The sequence below is a fragment of the Rhinopithecus roxellana genome, chromosome 15 (genome assembly GCF_007565055.1).
Source record: "Rhinopithecus roxellana isolate Shanxi Qingling chromosome 15, ASM756505v1, whole genome shotgun sequence".
In the NCBI taxonomy this organism is placed as follows: Eukaryota; Metazoa; Chordata; class Mammalia; order Primates; family Cercopithecidae; genus Rhinopithecus; species Rhinopithecus roxellana.
In genome coordinates this window covers 11,961,116-11,986,924 of record NC_044563.1, presented here as the reverse complement: position 1 = coordinate 11,986,924, position 25,809 = coordinate 11,961,116, and the positions used below count along the sequence as shown (strand labels likewise).

The following is a 25,809-nucleotide window of genomic DNA, read 5'->3' as shown; positions in this document are numbered from 1 at the left end:
CCGTGGACCCACCGGGTCCCCCTTCTCTAGTCTCCTCGAAGCCCGGGCCCGCCCCTGAGCATAGCCGGCAGAGGGCGCTGCGGCCCAGGCCCCGCACCAGCCCTGCTCCCGCGGCGCCCCAAGTCGGGGTCCACAGTCTCTCCTTCGGCTTGTCCCAGCCCCTGCGCTGCGCGAAGACCCGCTGGCCGTTGCGGGAGGGTGCGGGACCCAAGGCCCCGAACCAAGGGGCGAGGGGCGAGGGTGCCTGGGTTCCCTGAAAAGACACTGAAGCCGGGTTTGGGGCCCGCCTGGTTGGGGGCCCGGGCGCCCGAGAACCTCGAGAGGCTGGGAGGAGCGCGGGTGCCGCGGAGCCGGGACGCCTGGGTCCCGCGCAGGGGAGGGAGTGGGCCTGGGGAGCCGCCGGACTGGCGGCTTCTGCGCCCTTGTATTGGCTGCGCTGCTCGTCCGTCAGCGCAGTGTGGTCCAATGGAAGCGTCTCGGGGGCTGGCACTGGTGCTGATGCTGCCGTCAGTCGGTGTTGCAGGGATGCGGCGGCGGGAGCAGCCGCCCTGACTCGCGGAGCATCCTCCTCGGAGAGGCACCGCGGCGGGGCGGGCGGGCGGGGACGCGGCGGGGAGTGAGAGAGGCGCGAGGCGGCAGACACCGCTAGCCCTGGCTCTGCCACCCGCCCGAGACGGAGACGGGGCGGCCCTGTGGCTCTGCTACCCACCCTCCAGCTTCTGGCGCCCCGAGAACCAGGTAAAAAGGGGGGGGGCTGCGGCGGAGACAGGCGGGGGGCGGGAGCCGATCGGGGGAGGGGAGCGGATCGGAGGGGGCGGGGGAGGCAGGACGTATGAATTGGGGGGCGGGGGCGCCGCGCTGAGAGGGCTGGCCGGGTGACAGAGAGGAGGCAAAGCCGCTGGGGGCTTGGGGGTCGGAGGCTCCTGTGGAAGGGGCACTGGCCCTGACAGCTGGGGAGATTGGGGAGGGGTGGGAGGGAGGGTCTTTGGGGGAAGGGTTGGGGGAGAGAAGGAGGGGCATCCAGAGGACTGTGAGGGGGTTCTAAAAGGGGGGTCCCCAGTCTATGCTAGCCCCAGAGGCTGGAAGCAGTGCCGGGCCAGAGGGGCTGTTGTGTTCTGGAGGGTCTAACCAGCGAGAAACTGGGCTTCGTGGGAGGAGAGGAGAGGGGGCTGGAGAGGAGAGAGAAGTGGAGAGGGAAGGAAAGGGGCCAGGCCAAGGGCTTCGTCCTGAGAGGACCCACTGAGGACCAGGCTTTCCTGGGGGATGGGAGCCAAGGCGAGAAGAGGTTATTGGGAGAGGGCAGAGGGGAATGTGCCAAGGTGCTCCAGGCAGAGATAGGTCTGTGCTGGTGGAGAGCTGGGGAAGATGGGGTCTGAGGGAGAGGAGCGGAAGCTTGCGGGGGAAGGCTGGGGGTGATGAGAGAGGGAGACCGGGAAATCAGTAGGAGGGGGCTTTGCTGGGGTGGGAATGAGCTGGGGGCGGTGACAGGGTTCTGGTCAGAGAGTGCTGCAGGGGGAGAGAAAGCTGCAGGGCCCTTGGCTTGCTCCCCCACCCCTAAAGAGGAAGGGACCATTTCTCATGTCCCAGCCTCCTCCCCCAGCTGAAGCAGCAGTCTTCCCTGGGATCTTTGGGTTGGGGTATGAGCCTTTGAACCCTTGATGGGCTCTTGGGGCACAACTGGCTTTGGGGTGCTGTTGTCTCCTTTACTCTCACCCCCCTCCTGAGTCTTGGGAGAGGGCATTCGATGCCTCATTGGGCTAGCAAGGGCTGGGAGGGGCTTTCTCTTGGTGTCTGGAGGTGAAGGAGGAGGCTGTCCACCTGGAATAATGAAATAGATTTTTAGGGGGTGGGTCTTGGGTCCCCAGTCCCTTGGCTGCCCTGGGGGCTTCCAGATAGCCCTGTTTTTGTATGTGTTGGCGGGTGGGCATCTCTCCTCTTCCTTTCATTCTTATCCTTCCCTCTTGTCCACCTTCCCAGTGTCTGGGTGTTCCTTTTGGGGGAGGGTAGACATTAGGGTCTTACTTTCTCTGTCTTCTGCCAGAGAAGGAGAAAGAAAGAAGGGGGAGGGAAGGAGAAGGGGAGGGAGGTCTGTGGTCTACTAGCTGTGAGGCCTTCTGTTTTGTGGGTACTTCAGCCCCTCAGTCCCTAGCTCCTCTTGCTTCCAGGGATGGCTCCAGGGATGCTAGCATCTGAGGTGTGGCTGGATCTTTTGGGAGACAGGGGAGAAGGGTGTGCTGGGGGCTCTCCATTCATGCTAGAGGAAGTGTTCTCAGACCCATCCTGTCCTCAGATCCACAGGGGTGGGTGGGATGGATCAACCGGCCACGGCTGCTGGGCAGTTCTTTCCAGGAGCCTGGGCCTCTCCTGGCGTCTTGGCCTGGGTTGAATCCATATGACAGTGGAGTTCTGAGAGGAGGGACTGGGTGATTGAGTGGCTGGTGGGGACCCCTCTTTCCTTCCAGGCTCAGTCACTACCCAGGTCCAGCTGCTCCCTCCCGCCTGCCCTTGCCAGTGACACAGACACTCTGACAATGATACACATGCTCGGTGGCACCCACCCAGACACACACCTACACAGGCACACACACCTGCGTACACAATACACCTCCTGGCAGCATACTGCCCACATTCCCCACCCAGAGAGGCTGCCACCTCGTGCCTGCCTCCTTGAGACCTCCCCCAGGTGCCTTGCTGTCATGTACACAACACACACACATGGTCACTATGTGCCCCCAGAGCCCCAAGCGCAGCACTGCCAGCCCTCACCCTTGGATGCACACAGCCCCCATCCAACCACTCACCTCTGCAGGCTCACAGCCATTGCAGGCACACCTGTGCTTCTTCCTCATACACCTTCAGTCCCTGCAACACACCCTCTCCTTCTAGACACCCCATCCCTCCAAGGTCTTCACAGCACGTGTGCACACTCTCCTAGACACACCAGTCCCTGACCCCAGCAAGCTCATCCTGAAGTACCATGTGCATGTCTGTCTGGGTGCTGAGCACTTTGCCCCAGGCCTTTGTGTGTGTGCACGTGTGTGCACAGCAGTACACACTTGCTAATACACTTTATGCTGTGGCTCACCCCCTAAACCTCTTTTCTACTTTCTCTCTCATTCGCTTATCTTCGTACCTTCGGCCCAGGGCCTCCTACCCCTCCTGGTCACAACCACGACCCTTCCTAGTGGAGTCCAGCCCCCAGCTATATCTGGCTTCCCTGGGAGCCTTCCCATTTCTAAGTGGCCCCACCCCCCGCATCAGTCCTCAGGCACAGGGGCCCCTACACCTGCCTGTGCACTGGAGACACTGTCCTTTCATTCGCAGCTCCCAAGTCCAGACCCCACGGGGATGCCCTGATTGTGTGTCCTCACCCGCCACCCACCCTGCTGCTCCATCTGTTGGTGCAGCTCCCCCACCCCTGCCCCTTCCACACTGACGGGCCTGTGGGCTCTCGGAGACTCATTCAACAAACAGTCTGGTGCACACCTTCAGGGGTGTGCGTGGCACTTTGTTAGCATTTACGAAGCTGCTTCCCCACTGCCACCACCACTGTTTGGCATGGTGGGGTGAGGGTGAGGCTGGGACTCCACTGTGCTCCTCAGTGAGCCTCAGTTTCCTCACCTGTGAAATGGGATCCTCATCCCTACCTAATGGGATATTACAAGGACTCACTGAGAGGACAATGATGGCAATGACAGTAGTAACAAGCATATTTATTGTGAACCTACTGTGTGCCTGGCCCTGTGTGAAGCACTCTGTAAACCTTACTTTGATGTATTTGTCAGGCACATAAAAGGTCCCCGTAAATGGTAGCTATTTTTATTGTCATTATCATAACCTTCCCTGCACACACACATGTGCACACACACACGCACACACACGCACACACACACCTGTCATAGATACCTTTAGGAACATTCCCAGGCACCTCATGCTTACTCACAAGGCCGCCCCTGGAAGCCATCTGTCCCCTCTGCATCACTGGGGTGCACCCACCCAGGCTGCTGTGCCGCAGCTGTGCACAGCATAGGTACGCTTGGTGCTTATCCCTCCCACCACCTACCTCCATGCTCCCATGCACCTGTCCTCCGGCCCCCACTGCACCGAGTCATTCCATTGCATCTCCGTCCCCAGCCCACCTGCTTCCCCAGCTCCATGAGGTGGCAACAGCCTTGTCCTGTGCACCCTGAGCTACCAGCTCCTGGGCCCGGCCCACTCCCTGCTTCTCTCCATGACACAGAGAGCTGCTTGGAGACTCGTGGACATGCTCACTCATGCCCAGCCCACCCTGGCAGGGGACTCTGACTTATCTTGAGACCTGTTTGTTCCTTCTCCTGCCCTCTGAGTCAGGACAATTGACCAGCAGAGTTGAGGAGGACACGAGGGATAGGGATTAGACGGAACCAAATCTGAATCCCAGCTCTGCCATTTACTATTTGTGGGACCTTGGGTGGGTCCCTTCTCCCCTTTGAGTATCTATTTCCTTATCTGTAAAAGGAGCAGTGATAATACTTGTCTTGCTTACCTTTCTCACCAAGCCCTGGTGAGGATCAAAGGAAACACTAGGCACTCAGTACTGCAAACTGTAAAAGGCCGAGATGAGAAGTTTTAAAAATAATCATTAATACGACACACTTTTTTTTTCACACGTTAGTCTATGCCAGGCACTGTACTAGGTGCTTTATGTATGTTAATTCTAATTTTGACAACACTATTACTATCTCTATTTTATACAGAAAGAAAGTGAAGCACAGAGAGGCTGAGTAACTTACCAAAGATCACACAGCTGGGTAGGGGTAGAGCTGGCATTTGAACCCAGGCTTTGGAGCCAGTGCCTCTAACCACTGTGCTGTCTTGTTTTTGCTGCTGCTGAGGTTATGGCTGGGTGTGGACAGGCTTGGGGTCTTCCCTTTTTTTCTGCCAGATCATCTCAGCCGGAAGGAAGGGGAGGTAGGAACTGTTGTTCACGGTCTGCCAATCCTGTCTGGAGCTTCATGGGGGAGATGGGACCCTCCAGAAAAGAACCTCAGGGGTCAAGCAGTCTGCTGTCCTCTTCCATATGATTCAAGAGCCTCCCCCACGCTGAGCCTCTCTGAGCAGCAGTCATCCGGTCTCACCTCAAACACCTCCACAGACGGGGAACTCACCGCCCCCCGAGGCAGCCTACTCCATTGTTGGATGCTTTAGATTGCCAGCCAGCAAGTTTCTCTTTAGCCTGAGCCAAAATCTCCCCCCGTAGCACGCACTTCTCCCACCTGTCCACAGGCTGCCTTCTGGGGCCACCAGAATGTGTGTAAACCCAGCTCTTCCTCCCTGGCGCCTGGAGGAGGCCCCTGCTGTGTCACTCCCAGCTGGCATGAGAGGATGCTGGCGTGAGGAGAGGAGAGCCAGAGGGAGGCCGGCATCCCCACGGCTGGAGGTGTGTGTATGGGCGTGTGTTTGTGTGTGTGGGCATTGACAGAGAGGGGGCTGTGTGGATGTGGGGAGAGGGCCCTTGGCCAGGGGCTCTGCTTGTGTGGGCATGGATCACCATTTGCATACTTGCCCCTGGTGGTGTGGGGCTGAGGCCTTTGGTCAGGCAGGAGGGCCCAGGTCTAGGTCAGCAAGTGCAATGGGAGGTGTCTGGAATGGAAGGCCAGCGACCTTGGTTCTAGTCTTGCTTTTCTGTGTGATCCCAGGCCAGCTCACTGCCCCTCCCTGGGACTCAGTTTCCACATCAGGAAAAAAGGAGAAGATGAACCCCATGAGCTCTGAGGTCTCTGTCTCCCAGTCCCAAGAGTGGGCTTTAGAGTGGGGCACCTGAGAGAGCCGTGTCCCCTGTGAAGGCCAGATCAGAAGAGGGTGGGCTCTGACCTCCAGACACAGTGGTAAAAGAAATGCCTTGGAGCCCTCACACCCTTTACCTGCACTGTGGCCTCAGGCAAGTGAATTCATCGTTCTAAGCTCAGCTTCCTGCTCTGTAAGCCAGAGTGACAAAATGACCTCCTAGAAGCTGAAGGATTGAATAAGACAGTGCACATGGGGTCCAGCCTGGTATCTGATGCAGATGGAGCCCAAAGTTTGCAGCCCAGAGGCTTCAGTGGCACTAACCTGGCCATGGGAAGATGAGGAGGATGCCCTGGCCTAGGAGGACCCAGGAAGAGTTACTGGGAGATGGTAATGTTGAGTTACGGGAGAGGGTAATGTTGAGTTATCAGGAGAGGGTAATGTTGGGGAGAGGCAGCAGAAGTCCTGAGGGCAGCCTAGCCACTCCCTGCCCCATCCACTCCAGCTTGGGCACCACTGGCCCAAGGCTGCTGAGTCTATCTGTGGGCGGGGGCAGGGTGGGAGGCACTAGGGAGCTGACTGGCTGCAGAACCCCAGGATTACTCAGGAGGTCAGCTCCTCAGAGGTGTGGTGGCTCTGGGCCAGCAGTGGGTTGGGTGGCAGTGTGCACTGCAGTGACGTCAGTAAACAGGCAGGTACCCCAGGGCCACCCTGCAGTGTCCCTGCACTGGCGGTGGGCAATGGAAGAAGAAAAGTGGGCCCTGGGGGGGCAGTACTTGGACGCTGTGGGTGCAGGGGGGGCTTCCTCTGCACTGCATAAACCTGGGGAGGAGCTGTTGCCTTGTACAACTCCAGGGGACACCGTTTACTTGATGTGGCCATGTGAGGCAATGGCCCTGGCCTGTGGGGAGACCTCTGGAGAAAAGGTAGCTGCTGAGTTCCAGGAGCTGAGGAAGGATGGAGCATCCCAGGGTAGCAGGAGCCCCCTGTGTTCTGGGAGAAGGGTGGGTTGGAGGCTGGGTTGGCTGCAGCCTGGGCCTGGGGTGGGAGAGGTGCGGGGAGGGGAAAGGCGAGGGGAAGAGCAACACATTTCCTGGACACTGAGTGTGGGAATGGAAAGGACCCAGGTGTCCGCTGGCTCACTCCTCCTGGGGCCATCTCTGCCTGGCAAGCGTGAAGCCACCCCAAGGGCCTGTGGATCCCTGGGGAGAGAGGACTCAGGGAGTGCTGGGGCTTCCTCCTGGTCAGCCCCGCGGCCCCTGTGCCCCTGGCAGCCTGGCTGGCCTCTGCTGCAGAGCTGTGGGCTGTGGGGAGAATGAGTAATGAGCCTTGAGGGGCCGCAGGCCCAGACCTTGCTTCTGACCCTCCCTGGAGGCACTGCATAAGCCCAGCCTCTGTCTCTGAACCGGCTCACAGAAGCCTGCCTGCACGGCACCCCTCCCACTCTCCCTCCACACGGACCAGTAGAACCTCTGCCTCCTGGACTCTCACCCACTTTGCCTCCCTGCCCCTCCACCCAGATAACATTCCCTTTGGCTCTCAGGACCCAGGCATCTGCCTTCCAGCCTCTGGCAGCTTCCCCACCATCTTTCACTCTATCTGTCCCCCCCCAACTTCCTGCCCCTAGCCTTTCCCACAGAACCTGTCTGCCATCTCCCTAAAGGGTGGTGGATGTGACCATGGCAGGGGGTCTGGGCTGGGGGTGGGGCAGATGAAAGAATCCCTGCTATTCTGAGCTTGGGGGTGAGTGGACAGCAGCACAAAATCCTATTCCCTCCGCCAGTGGAAATCGATAGCTAATTAATTCCCTCCCCAAAATAGTGTCCGGAGGTGGGGGTGGGTGCTGGGAGAGCAGCAGACAGAGGCTAGGCCAGGCCAGACTGAGATGGAGACCCTAGCAGGGAGGGAGGGAGGCATGCTGGTCACTCTTCTGGCCACAGGGCTGTCCCTTTGCTGAGGGTCTTTGGCTACCCCTTCTGGAAAAGAGGAAAAGCTTAGACCTTTCCCTGAGGAGCCTGAGGAGCCCCCTTCCCTGCCCTGGGCTGGGGATGCATGTGTGTGTGTGTGTGTGGGGGGGGGGGGGGGTGAGGGCGTCAATCAGGCTGGGAGCAGGTGCTGCATTTAATTTGATTGGCTAATTAGCCCGCACATGTTAATTATCTCCATTACCCAATGAGGAGAGGCAGTGGCAAAGCTATATATAACCTGACAGGAGTGGGGGCTGCTTGCCTCGATCTCCTCCCCACTGCCCAGACAGAGGCAGTCCTTGGAGAGGTGCTGGGGCAGGACATTGGAGCCTTGTAGGATTGGGAGGGCAGCAGTCAGGAATTGGATGGCAGGACCCAAGGGCTGAGCTTTATGGGCCTCTTGGAGATGGCTCCCCCAACGCTCCCGACTACCTTCTGAGGCCTTTTCTGTCCCATCTTCCTCTGCACAAGGGTCACTCTCCAGACGCCCCCTCACTATGGCTTTTTAGGGGGTCCCTCGTTTCCATCCACATAGCTCTTTGGCTCCTCACTGCACCTCTGCAGCCTTCCCCTCTTGAAGTCAGCCCTCTCCTTATCTTCTGGTTCTCACCTCACTGAGTTACACCTGTGGCTGTCCTGTGCTTTTTCTATTTCCTGGGGATGCTGGAGTCAAGCAGACTTGAATCTGAGTCTCAGTTCCCTGCTGACTGGCCGTGTGACCTTGGGCAAGTCCCCAGATCTCTTTACCTGGGTTTCCCCAGGGGTTAATGAGAATAATGGGACTTCTCAGAATGATTATGTAAAATGACATTTGTAAAAATGCCCAGCACCCAGGGCACTGACAAATGCTGTTTGGATTTGGAATTTAATTTTCTCTGTCTTTTCTTTCATTTCTCCCCACTAGGCCACCTTTCTCCTCCATTACTCTTCCATCTCTGTCACTTTTCAGGCACTTCCTCTCCTTCCTCTTTCTCTCCCCTCTTGCTTCAGTCTTTCCCTGTCTTTTCCTAAACTCTAGCCCCTCCCTGCTTCTCTCCCAGGCTTCTCCCCACCTCCTTCCCTCCCTCCCTCCCTCCCCAAAATAAAATCAATGCAATATTCAGGAGGGTTGTTGGATATAAATAATTACGACTTGGAGTTTAACGAGATGCAAATTCCCCTCCCCGGCGTGGGGTATAAATTGCTCTCTGACAGCCCGTTACAAGGGTAATCATTTCAGAAAGGCAATTTTATGCAAATGAGCCTGCCTGCCTCCTGGTGGCTCCCCCAATCTTGGGTGGGGGGTGGGCAGAGGGAACTGAAGGGTGAAGAGAGCCCAGGTAGTGGGGCCAGTCCTGAAGCTGAGCACCGAGAACTGGAAGTTGAGGATGACAGACATTTAGCTTCAGAAAGGACCTGGGTTGATAAGCAGAGAGGCTGGGGCATGGGAAGGGGCGAGCGTGGTTTTGGGGGAACTGGAGACACAGAATTGGATGCCAGTGTCCCTGCTAGGATAGAGAGGGCTTGGGGCCTGGATATCTGGGTCCTGGCTGGCTTCTCTCCCTTGCCCCTTTCCCAGTCTTGTTACCCTGTGATACCATTGACGAATTGGCATTTAATTAATCCCAATGAATTATTTAGCAACTTCATTATCCAATATCAAGGGCTGATGAGAGGAACAGTGGCTGGAGGTGGGAGCCAGGCAAAGAGGTTGGGCGGTTCAGAGAAGGGGCTGGGGTTACCAGGCTGAGGAGAGTGACTAGCCTCGCTCGAGGAGCTGGCCTTGGTCCTGACACCCGGGTCCTTTGAGAGGGTGAGGGCGCGGGCAGATGGGTTGGGCTCTTACAGGGCTGGAACGTGTCACCTCTCCCTGTCCACATCTCAAACCAATGCTGCCTCTAGTGCGTGCCATCTCTCCCAAGTGCTGGTCCCCGGAATCCGTGTCTCTTGCCTCGGAACCCTCTGCAGGTCAGGGCCTCTCTAAGTTATGTAGGGAAACAGTCTGGTGCCTGCTGATACGAGTGGGGAGCCCGGCACCGACAGCCCCTCTCGGTGGAGCCCCTCATTAACCCTTTCCTCTCTGTTCTCCCGCAGGCATCCCTCCCCGCTCTTCCGTCCGAGCCCGCGGCGGGGGAGGGGCGCCGCCGCCGCCACCCGAGGGAAGCCGGCGCCTGGCCTCTGCACGCCTCGCCCCGCGGCCGGGCCCATGGCACTGTGAGCCGGCAAGAGAGCCCCGCTCGGCGCGGGGAGCTCCCGGCCCCCTCCCGCCCCATGCGCCCGCGGCTCTGAAGCCTGAGCGGGGGCCAGGGGCCGGGCGGGGCCGGGGCCGCCGGAGGCATGGCGCCCGGGAGCCGGTGGCGGCTGCCACCGCCGTCGCCGCTGGTGCTGCTGCTGCTGCTGGCGCTGGCGGAGCGCGCGGACGGCCTGGAGTTCGGCGGCGGACCCGGGCAGTGGGCTCGCTACGCGCGCTGGGCGGGCGCGGCGAGCAGCGGCGAGCTTAGCTTCAGCCTGCGTACTAACGCCACGCGCGCGCTGCTGCTCTACCTGGATGACGGCGGCGACTGCGACTTCCTGGAGCTGCTGCTGGTGGACGGCCGCCTGCGGCTGCGCTTCACGCTTTCGTGCGCCGAGCCGGCCACGCTGCAGCTGGACACGCCGGTGGCCGACGACCGCTGGCACATGGTGCTGCTGACTCGCGACGCGCGCCGCACGGCGCTGGCGGTGGACGGCGAGGCCCGCGCCGCCGAGGTGCGCTCCAAGCGGCGCGAGATGCAGGTGGCCAGCGACCTGTTCGTGGGCGGCATCCCGCCCGACGTGCGCCTCTCGGCGCTCACGCTGAGCACCGTCAAGTACGAGCCGCCCTTCCGCGGCCTCTTGGCCAACCTGAAACTGGGCGAGAGGCCCCCCGCGCTGCTGGGCAGCCAGGGCCTGCGCGGCGCCACCGCCGACCCGCTGTGCGCGCCCGCGCTCAACCCCTGCGCCAACGGCGGCCTCTGCACTGTGCTGGCCCCCGGCGAGGTGGGCTGCGACTGCAGCCACACGGGCTTCGGCGGCAAATTCTGCAGCGAAGGTGAGCTCCGGGGAGCGGCCGCCTGGCGCCTGGGCGCAGGGGTGAGGGCCTGGGGCGCCCCGTGGGGGTCGGAGCCTGTGGGGGCTCCTGAGGCACGGGGGCTGGGCGCGAGGGCTTGTGAGTGGGTGCGAGCGCGCCAGGACTGCGGGGATGCGTGTCCGGGCGAGGGCGCGTGGGGTTGGCGGTGGGCGGGGCGAGCGGGCGTGGCCGGCGTGGGCGTGGTCAGCGTGAGTCCCGCTGCGACCTGTGGGCAGCCTGTGTGGTCAGGTTCTGAAGGGGCTGCTGAGGGTGGGGTGCACGAAGCCCTGTGGGCTTGGTGGGTGAGGGGCTGTGAGGCGCTGGTGAAGGCTTGTGGATGGGGTCTGCATGGACAGGGCCCATTAAAGGCAGTGGGCGGGGACCATGGGGCCCCTGGAGGACAGTGGGTGGGGCTTGTGCATAGAGCGGGACCTCGTATGAGGCCGTGAGGGGCGGTGGGTGGGGCCGACGTGGAAAGGCCAGTGTGGGCAGGACTTATGAGACAGGGGGCAGGACCTCGTGTGAGGCCATGAGGGGCGGTGAGTGGGGCCTGTGTGGAAGGCCAGTGTGGGCCGGGTCCATGAGACAGGGGGCGGGGCCTCATGTGAGACCGTGAGAGGCTGAGTGGGGCCTGTATGGAAGGCCAGTGTGGGCGGGGCCTATGAGAAAGGGGGCAGGACCTCGTGTGAGACCGTGAAGGGCTATGAGTAGGGCCTGTGTGGAAGGCCAGTGTGGTCAGGGCCTACGAGACAGGGCAGACCTTGTATGAGGCTGTGAGGGGCTGAGTGGGGTCTGTGTGGAAGGCCAGTGTGAGCGGGGTCTATTAGACAGGGGACTGGGCCTCCTGTGAGATCATGAGGGGCTGAGCGGGGCCTGTGTGGGCGGGGCCTATGACACAGGGGGCGGGGCCCCGTGTGAAACCGTGAGGGGCTGAGTGGGGCCTGTGTGGAGAGGCCAGTGTGGACAGGGCCCATGAGACGGGGATCGGAGCCATGTGGTGGGGCCTTCGGGCAGGGGGGCGTAGTCGACAGTGAGTCGCAGTCTTTGAAGGTCCGCGAGCGAAGGGCGGGAAGTGCGGCCTGTGCGGCCTGGACAAGCACCAAGGGATGAGGGCCTAGGTGTGAGGACGCTGAATGTAAGGAGAAGGGCACAATAGCGCTTCCAGGGCAGGCGAGGGAGAATGGGGATTGCGAAGCTGTGGCCAGGAAGGGAGTGTTTCTTTTTCACCACAGAATCCTCAGAGCTCCTTCAAAGAGTAAAGGGAAAACGAAGGAGAGGGTGGCTGAGGCTTCTCAGGCTCCTGATGAGGAGTGGACAGTTTGGGTGAGGGGCAGAGATGGCCAATAGTTTCTCTTGATGACAGACGGGGCGTGGAGCCCCTGAGAGCGTCGGGTTTGGTGGGAGATTGCTGGGCTGGACAGGGCGAGGTGGGACCCTGGGCTGTGGGGCTGACTATGGACTGGCGCTTGGGAGAGAGGCTCAGCGGAGGGAGGGGTCCGGCCAGTCCCCGCGCTGCCCGAGCCGAGAGTCTTTCCAAGACGTGCAGTGGAGAAGTGCGGGCGGGCCCTGGGCTGAGCGGCCCGGGGCGGGGCTGTGGTGTCGGGGGGGGGGGGGGGGGGCTGAGGGGAGGAGGCACTTGGAGGAGCCTCTTTCTTAAGGGTCTGGCTGGGCGGTGGGAAGGGGCTCCCCCATCAGTCTGGGGGCGGCGCATGCGCGTCTCTCCCCGCCCCTCGTCCCTGTTCTTCCAGCCCGTGTGTGCCTCAGGCCTGCCCTCCTCTCCCCTGGTCCCTCTAGAAGCTGTGGGCCACTCAGCGGTTGTGTGTATGTGTTCGTCCTCCCAGGGGCAGAGGCTTTTGAGGGAGCGTGTGCATGTGCACGTGTGCGCCAGCAAAACGAAATGGCCCGGTACTGCTTTGGGGATAAGTGTCCTGTGGCTGTGTGCCTATGGGCAGCCATGGGAGGGGCCCAGCCTGCAGGTGTGGCCCTGGGTGTGGGAAGCCTGCACTTGGGAGTGTCGTTTTCCTGCATATCTGTAGTTGTGGTCGATGAATATATTCGAAAGTTCTGGAGATTGTTTTCTTGGGGTTATTGGTACAAGGTTGTGGGATACGTCATGAGGAACTGTATTAAGTTAAGCTGACACCTTCTCACCCTTTCTCCAAGGAGTTCAGGTGTTTCCTAAACTGTGAAATTCTGTGTCGGTGTGTGTTTGCCTGCATGTAGAGGCCCGCGAGTCTGGCAGTGTGTATTTGACGTGTGAATGGGTCTGTTTGAATAGCAGTGTTTGCAGATAGGAGCCTAGTGCCTAGTAGAGTGAGTAGTTCCCAAGTGTGAGGGTGTCTGCTCATGTGCCTGTGTTTTAATGTGAGGCCTCAGTAAGATAGCTGGAATGTATGAGGACTTTTTCTTTCCAGAACCTTAATTTGATCCTCTGGTTCCTCTACCCTTCCCCCAAAGCCCGCCTAAGAAAACAGGATGAGGCCGGGCACGGTGGCTCAAGCCTGTAATCCCAGCACTTTGGGAGGCCGAGGCGGGTGGATCACGAGGTCAGGAGATCGAGACCATCCTGGCGAACACGGTGAAACCCTGTCTCTACTAAAAATAAAAAAAAAAACTAGCCGGGCAAGGTGGCGGTGCCTGTAGTCCCAGCTACTCGGGAGGCTGAGGCAGGAGAATGGCATGAACCCGGGAGGCGGAGCTTGCAGTGAGCTGAGATTTGGCCACTGCACTCCAGCCTGGGCAACAGAGCGAGACTCCGTCTCAAAAAAAAAAAAAAAAAAAAGAAAACAGGATGAACCATCCTCTAATTTGATGGAGGGAAAGCTCGAGCTGCAGGAGGTTAGGGTAACTGGTCCCTGGCCTCACTGTGGCTGAATTGGGCTTGGGTGTATGAAAAATGCAGCCAGAGGCACCTTGGTCAACCAGAGCCTTTGTATCCATTCCCTGAGAGGATTCATTGGCCAGAGGCTTCCAGTGAGGCAAACAAGTGCATGCTTCTGAATATGGGTTGTGTGGTTGTGTGTCTAAGATGTGTTTGAGTAACTGTAGGAGAGGGATGGATGTGTGTATAATATGGCTTGGTATCAGATGAATGTTTGTGTCAGCTGTGGTGAAGCTGTGAGAGATGGTTGAATATGTGTATCTGACCCATTGTGTGTGTGTGTGTGTGTGTGTGTGAGATTCATGTAAGAAAAGGGAACGTGAGCCGGGTGCGGTGGCTCACACCTGTAATCCCAGCACTTTGGAGACTGAAGTGGGCAGATTACTTGAGGTCAGGAGTTCGAGACCAGCGTGGCCAACATGGTGAAACCCCATCTCTACTAAAAATACAAAAATCAACCAGGCATGGTGGCGGGTGCTTGTAATCCCCACTACTTGGGAAGCTGAGGCAGGAGAATTGCTTGAACCTGGGAGGTGGAGGTTGCAGTGAGCTGAGATGACATCACTGCACTCTAGCCTGGGTGACAGAATGAGACTCTGTCTCAAAAAAAAAAAAAAAAAAAAAAAGGGAAAGTGAGATATAAGGTGGGTGCCAGCTGGTAGGGGCAGGGTTGCCTGTGTGTATGTGGTGTGTGTGTGATGTGTGTGTGTGGTATCTGTTGAGAGAGCAGTGCTTTGTGGTAAAGGGGGAGTGTTGTGTCTTTATTCATTTCTGTATTTCCAGCACCTAATCTGGTACCAGACACGTAGTGGGTGTTTGATAAAGATTTGTAGAATAAATGGAGAGATGTTAATAAGCAATTGAGAGAATAAAGGCTTGGGGCAAAGCTGTACATACATATGAAAACATGTATGTATATATTTTCAGATATATGTTGTGGGTGGGCACGGGGGTTCTAGGCACTGATTGCATCTGGAGATGACAGGCACAGCAACAACCCTACTGATTCCCTTCTTTTCTCTCCCCACTCTGCAACCTCATTTCTTCTTCAATTTGTTCCTTATTTCCTGGGTAGCTTTTATAATATCCTGTGCTCATTATACTTCGAGTACTTTCTCATCCAGTCAAGGAGGAAAGACGTGGGCTCCCACAGTTGGGTACTGGGGTGAGGAAGGAAGATTATAAGGGGAGCAGGCCTGGCTCCTGATCTCTGAGACAACTCTAGGGGTCAGAATCCCCAGGCCTCCTTGGAGTTATAATCACTTTATCATCTGTTGTGAGTGGTTCCCAACTCTTTCTGAGACTGAGGACTTTTTTGTTTGTTTGTTTGTTTGTTTGTTTTTGAGACGGACTCTCACTGTGCCCAGGCTGGAGTGCAATGTCACGAGCTCAGCTCACTGCAATCTCTGCCTCCCCAGAGGCGATTATCCTGCCTCAGCCTCCCCAGGAGCTGGGATTACAGGCACCTGCCACTATGCCCAACTAATTTTTGTATTTTTAGTAGAGATGGGTTTTCACCATGTTGGTCAGGCTGGTCTCGAACTCCCGACCTCAGGTGATCTGCTCGCGTTTGCCTCTTGAAGTGCTGGGATTACAGGCGTGAGCCACCGCGCCTGGCCCACTGAGGACATTTTTAAAAGTCAGTAATTCACAGTACCCCTTCCAAAGTAGTTATTATTTTTGTATCTGTTTAGTGTGAGTATAAATGACTCAAAGCTACTGTGAATTTGGAAAAGCTTTTAGATGACTTTGATGTTATATTTGCCATTGTGGTTAATAAAATATACATTAGAAAAATGGTTTTAGCTTTATATGCAAGATGTTTCAATCTGCCTTCAGATGTTTAGTGTGCATACGGATTTGTGTATCCTTTGGAATCCCTCCTGCTCTCCCAGGGTCTGGGCTTACTCATTGATGGAGAACCTCCATGCTAGGAAATTTGCATTCTCTCTCTCTCTCTCTCTCTCTCTCTCTCAGGGATCTGGCCACACATAATTGAAGACAGAGCTCAGTAGGAGTGACTGAGAGTCTGTCTACTATTGCTGATTATCTGCCAAAGCTGGGATAGAGTAGACTGGGATCTTGCAATTATTTGCATGTCAGTGCTTCCTCATGTCACCTGTGTGTGTGGAAAAGGGGCCGAAAAGGGATCAAAGAAGAAGGGATGTGCAGGCATGTGTGTGAGACCTCAGGTGGAGTGATGGTGCAGGTGTTTAGAACAGAGTGTCAGGTATATATGATTTGCTCAGGAGAGAAATAGGAAACTAGTTGTAATGTGTGTGCTTGCAGGGAGATAGACACACGTGTCTCATGTGTTTTGTGTTAGTGATTTAATTCAACAGGTAGCTATCAAGGCCTCCTTTGTGATAGACTGTGTGTTGGAGGCTACAGTGGGGTCAGAGATGAATAAGATGACTCTGTGCTCTGGGAGTTGACTGTTTTTTGTTTTTTTTTTTTTTGAGGTGGAATTTCGCTCTTGTTGCCCAGGCTGGAGTGCAATGGCACAATCTTGGCTCACCGCAACCTCTGCCTTCTGGGTTCAAGCAAAGCAATTCTCCTGCCTCAGCCTCCCGAGTAGCTGGGATTGTAGGCATGCACCACCACGCCCAGCTAATTTTGTATTCTTAGTAGAGACGGGGTTTCTCCATGTTGGTCAGGCTGGTCTCAAACTCCCGACCTCAGGTGATCCACCTGCCTCGGCCTCCCAAAGTGTTGGGATTATAGGCATGAGCCACTGCACCCGGTCTGGGAGTTATTAAATTAGGGAAGCAGATATTATGAAATTGAGGAAGCAGATGAAAAAGCTGTCCAGTGTGGTGTTAAGAGATTCCACCTCCAGGCCGGGCGCGGTGGCTCAAGCCTGTAATCCCAGCACTTTGGGAGGCCGAGACGGGTGGATCACGAGGTCAGGAGATCGAGACCATCCTGGCTAACACGGTGAAACCCCGTCTCTACTAAAAATACAAAAACTAGCCGGGCGAGGTGGCGGGCACCTGTAGTCCCAGCTACTCGGGAGGCTGAGGCAGGAGAATGGCGTAAACCCGGGAGGCGGAGCTTGCAGTGAGCTGAGATCTGGCCACTGCACTCCAGTCCGGGCGACAGAGCGAGACTCCGCCTCAAAAAAAAAAAAAAAAAAAAAAAGAGATTCCGCCTCCAGACTGCCCAGACAGTGACTTTATACTTAAACTCTCTTTGCCCCCATTTCCTTATCTATAAATGAAGATAATAATGGTACCTACCTTATAGAGTTATTGTGAAAATTAAATTAGCTAGTTTGTGTAAAGTGCTTAGAACAGTGCCTGGCACGTAGAAAATGCTCAATACATAATAGCAAAAACAAAACAAAACAAACAAAAAACAACAACACAATAGTGTGTGGCCCAGAGAGATGCAGTAAAGCAGTGTGGCTTAGTGATTAAACCACAGACTTCTGTGGCTTTGGTCTTGGTTTAAATCTGTCTTGTCTACTCCCTAGGCCTGTGACATTAGGTGAGTACCTAACTTTTAGAGTCATTTTTCTTTATGTGTAAAATGGTGATACGTGACTGGGTGTGGTGGCTCACACCTATAATCCCAGCACTTTGGGAGGCCAAGGCAGGTGGATCACGTGAGGTCAGGAGTTCAAAACCAGCCTGGCCCACATGGTGAAACCCCTTCTCTACTAAAAATATAAAACAGTTAGCCGGGCATGGTGGTGCACGCCTGTAATCCCAACTACTTGGGAGGCTGAGAAAGGAGAACTACTTGAACCCAGGAGGTGGAGGTTGCAGCGAGCTGAGGTTGTGCCACTGCACTCCAACCTGGCCGACACAGCAAGACTCCATCTCAAAAAAAAAAAAAAAAAAGTGGGGATACACATGCTTATCTCATAGGTTTGTTGTAAGAATTAAATTAGCATCTGCTATATAAAATTAGTGATGAGTAAATGGTAGTTATTATTACAAGCAAAGTGCAGGGGAGAGTTTATAAGTTGAGGGGATCAGTAACAGATTTATGAAAGGCATGCTGTTTGCAATTGACCTCAAACACTGATTAATAAACTTGATTGGGAGAGGTCATTTGAAGCAAAGGAGCTGGTATGAGCAAAGGCATGGATGCGGGGAAATGTACATCATATCTGTAGAGGGCACCAAGAAGTATAGGGAGAATAGTAGAACCTAAAGCAGGAGAAGCAGGTTGAGACCAGGTCTTGATGATCTGGCTTAAATTATTTAACTCACATTGAATGCTGACTGGGTACAGTGTACTGGCAAATGGAGCCACAAAAGAATTTTGAGGAGGGAAATGCATAAGATAAGAGCTGTACTTAGGGAGCTGGGAGTGAAGTGCAGAGGGATTATAGAAGACAGAGTTATGTAGTGAAGAAATCAGTTGGGAGATAGGTCACACAAGAGATATTGAGGACCTGAGCCTTGGTTGTCTTGGGGAGTGGCGAGGAAGGGTGGTGGCAGTTGTGGTGGCAGTGATTGAAGGCCATTGCTGAGCCTGAAACTGTAGGATTCTTACTCTTGGATGTGGAGTGGGAGGAGAGGGGTCAGAGATGATGAAGTTTCAGGTCTGCACGGTTGGAGGTTTGGTGGAGGGGTGAGAGGAAAGGGGAGTGCCAGGAAGTGGAGCAGGCTTGGCACAATAGATCATGCTTGTGTTAAGTGGTGGTGCCTCTTGACATTCCAGGTGATTGGGAATGTGAGACCAGAGCTTTGAGTTGTAGCTGGGGCTGCAGATGGAGCTGTGTGTGTGTAGAGATAGTATTTGAAGCTCTGAGATCAGATGAAGTGGCTAAGGAGAAAGTGAGGAAAATTGAGCAGAAGACTTCAGCGGCACCGACAGCTGGGAGAAGGAGGAAGAGTAGTAGTGGCCGCAGACCCAGCAAAGAAGCAATTTGAACACAGAGAATTGGATCAGAAGGTCAAGGGAGGAGAGGAGGAGACTCGCAGCTATTGAGCATTTGCTGGGTGTCTTAGATGTTTTATCCCATTTAGTCCTCATGATCACCACATGAGGATAACTTTCTCCATTTTACAGAGGGTCAAAGAGAGGCTCAGAGATTAAGAGTTGGGATCTGAGCCCTGAGCTGACTCAAGAACCTGTTGCTCCCTACCTGTCTCCATGCTACCTCCGGAAAGGAGAGCTGGTCAGTTTGATTACCTGCATTTGGTTTATTGGGGCTATTTAGGGACAAGGTTTTTTTTTTTTTTTGTGACAGAGTTTCGCTCGGTCACCCAGGTTAGAGTGCAATGACGTGATCTCGGCTCACTGCCAGCTCCACCTCCCAGGTTCATGCCATTCTCCTGCCTCAGCCTCCCGAGTAACTGGGACTACAGGCGCCTGCCACCACGCCCAGCTAATTTTTGTATTTTTATTAGAGACAGGATTTCACCATGTTAGCCAGGATAGTCTTGATCTCTTGACCTTGTGATCCACCCACCTTGGCTTCCTAAAGTGCTGGGATTACAGGCGTGAGCCACCGCGCCCGGCCTAGGGACAAGGTTTTATCAGAAACCAGTAACTACCCTAAATTCCTTGGGCCACAGCTTCTTCCTTAAGCCAGTGTGTGCTGAGGGTGTTCTTGTGTTTATCGGTCAGCTGTCCCAGCACAGAGAAAGGACGATGGAGATAGATCAGGAAAATCTCAGTTTTCCAAGCCCTTGGAGAGGAACCCATCCCATAGAGCAGGGCATTATCCAATTAAAACACACAGCTAAGCCACATTTAACACATTTCAGATGGAAATCTCTTCACAATGTGTTACACACCTCTCTGCCTCCCTAAGCATAATAGCTGGAATGTGATTTCACTTTTTTCAGATGACTCAGGGTGGTCGTGATTCCCCTCAGGTATTACATCAAACTGTTATGCAGTGGTTCCTTCACTGAGGTTTGTCCCTGCCTGAGATGATGCCTGACTGCTGTATTTCTGAATTCTTATATTAGCTTTTTCTAGTTTTTCCATCTCTACTCTTAGGAGGAGTTGTCAGGTAGCAACTGACACCTCTCTCTCTCTCTGTCTCTCTGTGTGTGTGTGTGTGTGTGTGTGTGTGAATGTGGAAATGAGCATTCCTAAGCTAGGAATTGCTGTTAGAATTGTGTGTCACTAACAGTAGGTGGACTCTGGCTAGGGCCTGAGAGGCCCTATGAGAAAATAACAGTTCTTTTTTTTCATTTTTGTAGAAGTAGCTTTATTAAGGATGCAGCTTTACAGCTCCATTACTCCTTCTATAGAGCAAGGCTACCTTCTAAGCAGTGTGTGTAGAGTAGCCAGAAAGTAACAGTTCTTAATTGCCCAGGTGTTAGATGTGTGTTTTGGTTGTTTAGAGCCTTTTCTTTTCCCTTTTGTTCTGGTCTTCATCACTGTGCTTGATCACCAATCTGCTGGAATCCTGAGTTCATGTTAGGCAAGACATACCATCTATGACACCATCTCTGTATTCTGCTGGGGGAATGAAGTCTTGTGTCTGAAAGTTAAGCAAATGAAATCACCTATGTTGGGTTATTCTGTCAGCTCTAACATCCAGTACCTGTGGTCCTGACAGTTTCTGTGGGTAGAAGTGGCTTCAGGTAGAATGGGACAGGCTTCTCTAGAGGGTGGTATAGACAGCAGCTGCTCTCAGAACCCAGAGACAAGCTGGATGCCTCTATGTAAAGATGGCAAAATGGGTAAGTGCATAGGCTGCCATGGTTTGAACCTAGCTTTGCTACTTGTTAGCCGTGTGAACTTGGGCAGTTAACTTATCCACATTGTTCTTCAACGTCCTACTCTGTAAGATGGAGGTAATAACGTTGTAAGAACTAAGTGAATTAATATACGAAAATCCTTTACAATCCAGGCACTATTCTGAATGATCAATAAATGGTACTATGGTTATTAGCTTTAGTGGTCAGGGAAGGCTTCAAGGAGGTGGTGGGACTTGGCCAGACCTTGAAGAAGGATGACTGAGTGTGAATTATAGTGGTGGAAAGGAAAGGGCAGGGGATTCCCACCAGGAGAGTAGCCTACATGAGGAATATAGGGGATGTGAATTGAGTGGGTCAGGGCGTGGTGAAGAGACAAAGTTGGTTGTGTTTTATGGTAGATAAAATCAGAACCTTAGATTAGAATCAGTTTCTAGAAGTCTTGACTTCCAGGCTAAGCACGTAGCCCACTGGAGGTTTTCAGACAGGCAGATTTGGGTTCAAATTTTGACTGTCACCAACTAGCAGTGTGACCTTAGCCAAGTTACTCCTACTTTCTGAGCCTTGGTTTCTTCAGCTCTAAAAGGAAGTGATAGTAATACCCATTCACAATGTAGCAGTGGTGGGTAAAGGAACAATGGGCGTAAAGAGCCAGGCACACCCTAAGTGCTCAGTATATGCAAAGTGTTATTTTATGATTCACTCAACAAATGTGAGAATGCCTTTTTTCTGAGCCAGGAGCCATGTAAGCAGCTGGATATAGAGAGATGAATGAGGCATTGTCCTCACTTCTGGATATTTCACAGTCAAGTCAGGAAACAGACATGTTAACACAGTTGCAATAGAGATTCAATAAGATAATTAATAATAGAATGTACATTTCTAGAGTTGGCACAAAAGAGGAAGGCTAGCTCTCCTTTGTTTAGAACAGAGACAAATGTATATTGACCTGGATCTTTTTGCTTTTTCTTTTTTTTTTTTTTAGAGACCCAGGCTGAAGTGCAGTGGTGTGATCATAGCTCACTGTGACCTCAAACCCCTGGGCTCAAATGATCCTCTATTTCAACCTCCTGAGTAGCTGGGACTACAGGCGCACACCACCCTGTCTGGATAATTTATTTATTTATTTTTTTGAGGCAAGATTTTCTCCGTCATCCAGGCTGGAGTGCAGTGGTGTCATTATGGCTCACTGCAGCCTCGACCACCCAGGCTCAAGTGATTCTCCCACCTCAGTCTCCCAAGTAGCTGGGAGTACAGACACGAGCCATTACATCCGGCTAAGTTTTGCATTTGTTTGTAGAGACGGGTCTCCCTATGTTGCCCATGCTGGTCTCAAACTCCTGGGCTCAAGTGATCCTCCCACCATGGCTTCCCAAAGTGCTGGGATTATAGGCACGAACCGCTGTAGCTAGCCCTTGACTTGGGTCTTAAAGAAAGAGTAGATTTTCTTAGCCAGCTGTAGGTGAAGAGTATTTCAAGCACAAGGAATATTATGTGCAGAAACATAGCATATTATAGAAACAGGAAGAGGCTGGGGTGATTGCAGCCTGGATTATCGCAGGAAAAGAGGTTAGAGGAAGGCACAGTCAAATTTCGGGTGGGATTTTCTGAGAAGATTCGACTTTAACCTACAGGCACTGAGAAGCTTTGAAGAGTTTTCAGCAGAGTCGTAACATGGTGGGAGTGGACCACTTTGTTATGCTGTGGTGTATGAATTTCAGGGTGAAAAGAGTGGCTGTAGAGGGCGTCACCTCCTAGGCTTATTAATGTTCCAAGGAGAGGGACTGATCAGGGCCTGGCCTTACCAAGGCTGGGCCTGGGCAGTGCCGGTGGAAATGGAGGGATGATAATGATTTCTAGGACTTTAGTTTTGTTTTTAGGGTTTTAGAAGGTGGAACCAATAGAATCCAGTGATTGGCCTGACAAAAGGAGCAAGTGCTCTCTGGGTGCCTAACTTGATCAGGGAATTTGGTGGGGTGAGAAGAGGGTTATGAGGCCCACCTTAGACATATTGAGTGTGAGAAGCCTATGAGACACTCAGAGACAGCGGCTCTAAAGGCAGATGGGTACATAGGTCAAGAGCACGGGAGAGAGGTTTGTATCAGAAACACTGAAAAGTTCTCATCACAGCAGTATTTAGTAAGGCATATCTGTTACCTGTGCCAAAAGGGTCAGGCTGGGGATGGGTAGGGAGACTGACCAAGAGGAGGCTATTGCAGGAAACCAGGCACAAGGGGTGCGGCCAGAGGCTATGATGACCTAGGATTGCAGTGGAGAGGGGCAAAGGTGATTCTGCGCTCCTGGGTGTGTATTCTTCTGTGCAGCAAGGAGATAGATAACACTGAGCTCAGTGCTGCAGTGAGGCTGATGTGTGACATTGCATGTGAGAGTCAGTACGGTGCCCAGCACATGGCTAATGGCATCTCTGGATCCTGTGAGGGCAGTGTGGAGCATGTAGTGGGAGCTCAGGCAGCACTGGTTGAAAGCAGGGGCTTTGCTAAGCACTTGACTGTGGGAGTGGAGGTGTCGAGAATGACTTCAGTGGTGGAGTTTAGATGTCAGAGAGTTGGCCGAGCAATTACATTGCTGGGCGGACACATAGTGATACAGGACTGGCACTCAGGGAGGAGGCCGGGACTACCCGTGCAGGTTTGGGAGTCTCTGAGCACAAAAGTGAGCCAACACTGAGGACAGCGAGGAGAAGTAAGAGGAATGTGGAGGGCAGGGGCCAAGCCTGAAGGGGGCCTGAGGTGGCAGGGGAGGGGCATAGGTGAATCAGCAGAAAGCAAAGGGCAGCAGAGGAAGAGAGATATGTGAGTTTCTAGGTGCTGTCTCTCCAAAGCCAGAAACAAACCAAGCCTGGTTGTTTCAACTTCTTGAGCATAGCATGACGTACATTTCTGGCAGGTGGAAATACGTTTTGAAATACCTGCCATGTTGGATTATCTAGAAATCACTACGCCTCCTTATTTGCACAGGTGCTGATGAGACAATTGTGCTGACTGACCAGGGTCTTAGCGTACTGGGACCAAAGAAATCCTGGCACAACAGTCTTCACGAGAGCCAAAGGTTTTCCTGAGGGCCCCTTTATTAGCCAGCTCCCCCCATAAATGTAATGTGATTCAGTTTACTTAAGAAAACTATTGGCCAGGCGCAGTGGCTCACGCCTGTAATCCCAGCACTTTGGGAGGCCGAGGTGGGCGGATCACAAGGTCAGGAGATCGAGACCATCCTGGCTAAGACAGTGAAACCCCGTCTCTGCTAAAAATACAAAAAATTAGCCGGGCGCGGGCGCATTGTCAGGCGCCTGTAGTCCCAGCTACTCGGGAGGCTGAGACAGGAGAATGGCGTGAACCCGGGAGGCGGAGCTTGCAGTGAGCCGAGATCATGCCACTGCACTCCAGCCTGGGTGATAAGCAAGACTCCATCTCAAAAAAAAAAAAAAAAAAAAAAAAAAAAAAAGAAAGAAAGAAAACTATTACTGGGCACTGTGGCTCACACCTGTAATCCCAGCACTTTGGGAGGCCGAGGCGGGCCGATCACCTGAGGTCGGGAGTTCGAGACTAGCCTGACCAACATGGAGAAATCCTCTCTCTACTGAAAATACAAAAATTAGCTAGGTGTGGTGGCACATGCCGGAAGCTGAGGCAGGAGAATCACTTGAACCTGGGAGGCGGAGGTTGCGGTGAGCCAAGATCGCGCCATTGCACTCCAGTCTGGGCAACAAGAGCAGAACTCCATCTCAAAAAAAAAAAAAAAAAAAAGAAAGAAAGAAAACTATTGGATACATAGCTTTTAGGTGATGCAGCTGTCCGGTAGAAGCAGCTCTGTGTTGTAGAGGAGTGTGTTTGTAACACATATTGACATGGAAAGACTGTGTGTGTAGGTTTAGGAAACGGAAGATAGAAAGAGAGCTGTGTTCATTGCTGGCTGTGTGTCTTTAGCCACTGGAGTCACTGTGGGGTGGTGGTGTGTGTGTCTAGTGTTATGTAGTGGATTACTGTGCAGGTATTGGTGCTTGCATTCAGCCTGTGTATGTGCGTGGATTATGGGAGTGGTATAAGGTATGACAAATATCTGTTTGTTTTCAGAGTATAGCTACCTCTCTGTGAGTGAATGAACAGATATCACCAAATGGGGTTGGAGGTAGGAGGAGATAGTGTGTGCATGCGTGAGTGTGTACTGGATAGTTGTGTGTACACAAGTGTGTATCCTGGGGCCTGCACATGCAAGTATGTGTTTCCCCACTGGGTTTGTGTGTTTGTAGATTGTGCTGTTTCTCCCTTCCTGCCTATTGCTTCATCTAAAGGCTCCCAGGAGGTGGGCACATGGCAAATGTTTGGAGCTGGGGGCACCTCCATCCTCTTACAGAGCAGATCAGAGCCCAGCCTGCTTGAGGAGTTATAGCTTAGTTGAAGGAATTGTCTCCATCTTCTCTTTGTTCTGTCTTCTCCCTTGACCCATTTGGTGAGCTCCAAGGCCAGGCCCAGGCAGGGCCCTAATAGGTGAGGTCTGCCTGTCCAAAGAATGTGGCGTGGTCTAGCTCTGGGCCCAGTGTGGCCTACTGAATTTGGACTCTCTTCCCCCACTGGCATGGCCATCCAGCCTGGGGAGCCTTGGCCTCATCCAGATGTTAAGAAGACATTTGTCCTAGAATCAGAATCAGAGTCAGAAGAGGCCTCAGAAACTATCCAGTGCACCCCTCTCATTTTTGCAGAAGAGGCAGTAGGGACTCAGAGAGGTTGAGTGAATAGGATGAAAGTCACACAGTGCTGCGTGGCAGGATCATGTTTGCTCACTCTGTCCTGATGTCTTTTCACCCCGGGAGGGTCAGGGGCTGGAGGTGGTTGGGTCCTGTGTACAGAGGCTTTATATGTGAATTGTGTGAGATGGTGTGTGTCACTGGATTGCTAAGTGCCTATGTGTGTCAGTGTGTCACTGAGCATGAGTGTGTCTCTAGTAAACCCTGGGAGACAATTAGTGGTGTGAGTGTGTCCCCATGTCTCTGAGATGCAATGGAATGCAGGGGAGGAGCCTGTCTGGGGAAACTGGGAAGCCTGACTGCCACTCTTGGCCCTGCCTCAGATTCTCTGTGTGACTTTGAGTGGTTACTTCCCTGTCCTGGGCCTCAGTTTCCTGAAATGTAACTTGAGGCTTGGGTGTGATGGGTACTGGCTGACTGTGTGTGAGGTTCTGACTCAGGGAGTAGCTCTGTCTCTGCCTCATCCCCAACATAGCTGTTTCTTGAGATTTGGGCCTTCCACGTTGGGAGACTCATGTCAGGGTCTGGGTGGGCTTGGACTCCTCTCTCCCCTTGGAGCCCCTGTCTGTGGTACCTTTGCTAACAGCCCTCCTTTTTCTTCTCTCTCTGCCTCCCCCTTCTCCAAACCTCGCTGGCTGCAGAGGAGCACCCCATGGAAGGTGAGTGAAGCCTCCTGGTCGCTGGGGTAGTGGATC

At 54.0% G+C, this 25,809-nt stretch overlaps 1 protein-coding gene across 3 annotated transcripts in view; it reads left to right on the top strand.

Annotated features, from left to right (window-relative positions):
- Positions 1-509: 509 nt before the first annotated feature.
- NRXN2 (neurexin 2) overlaps positions 510-25,809 on the top strand; it is a 153,321-nt gene continuing 128,021 nt past the window's right edge. For 2 of the 3 annotated variants that reach the window (XM_030918581.1, XM_030918583.1), the window contains exons 1-3: positions 510-738; positions 9,807-10,782; positions 25,756-25,773. In XM_030918581.1, coding sequence (XP_030774441.1) covers positions 10,050-10,782; positions 25,756-25,773 — 751 coding nt within the window. In that variant the 5' untranslated portion in view covers positions 510-738; positions 9,807-10,049. Of the gene's footprint in view, positions 739-9,806; positions 10,783-25,755; positions 25,774-25,809 lie in introns of those variants that run through there. The other variant, XM_030918582.1, reaches the window with a different exon arrangement.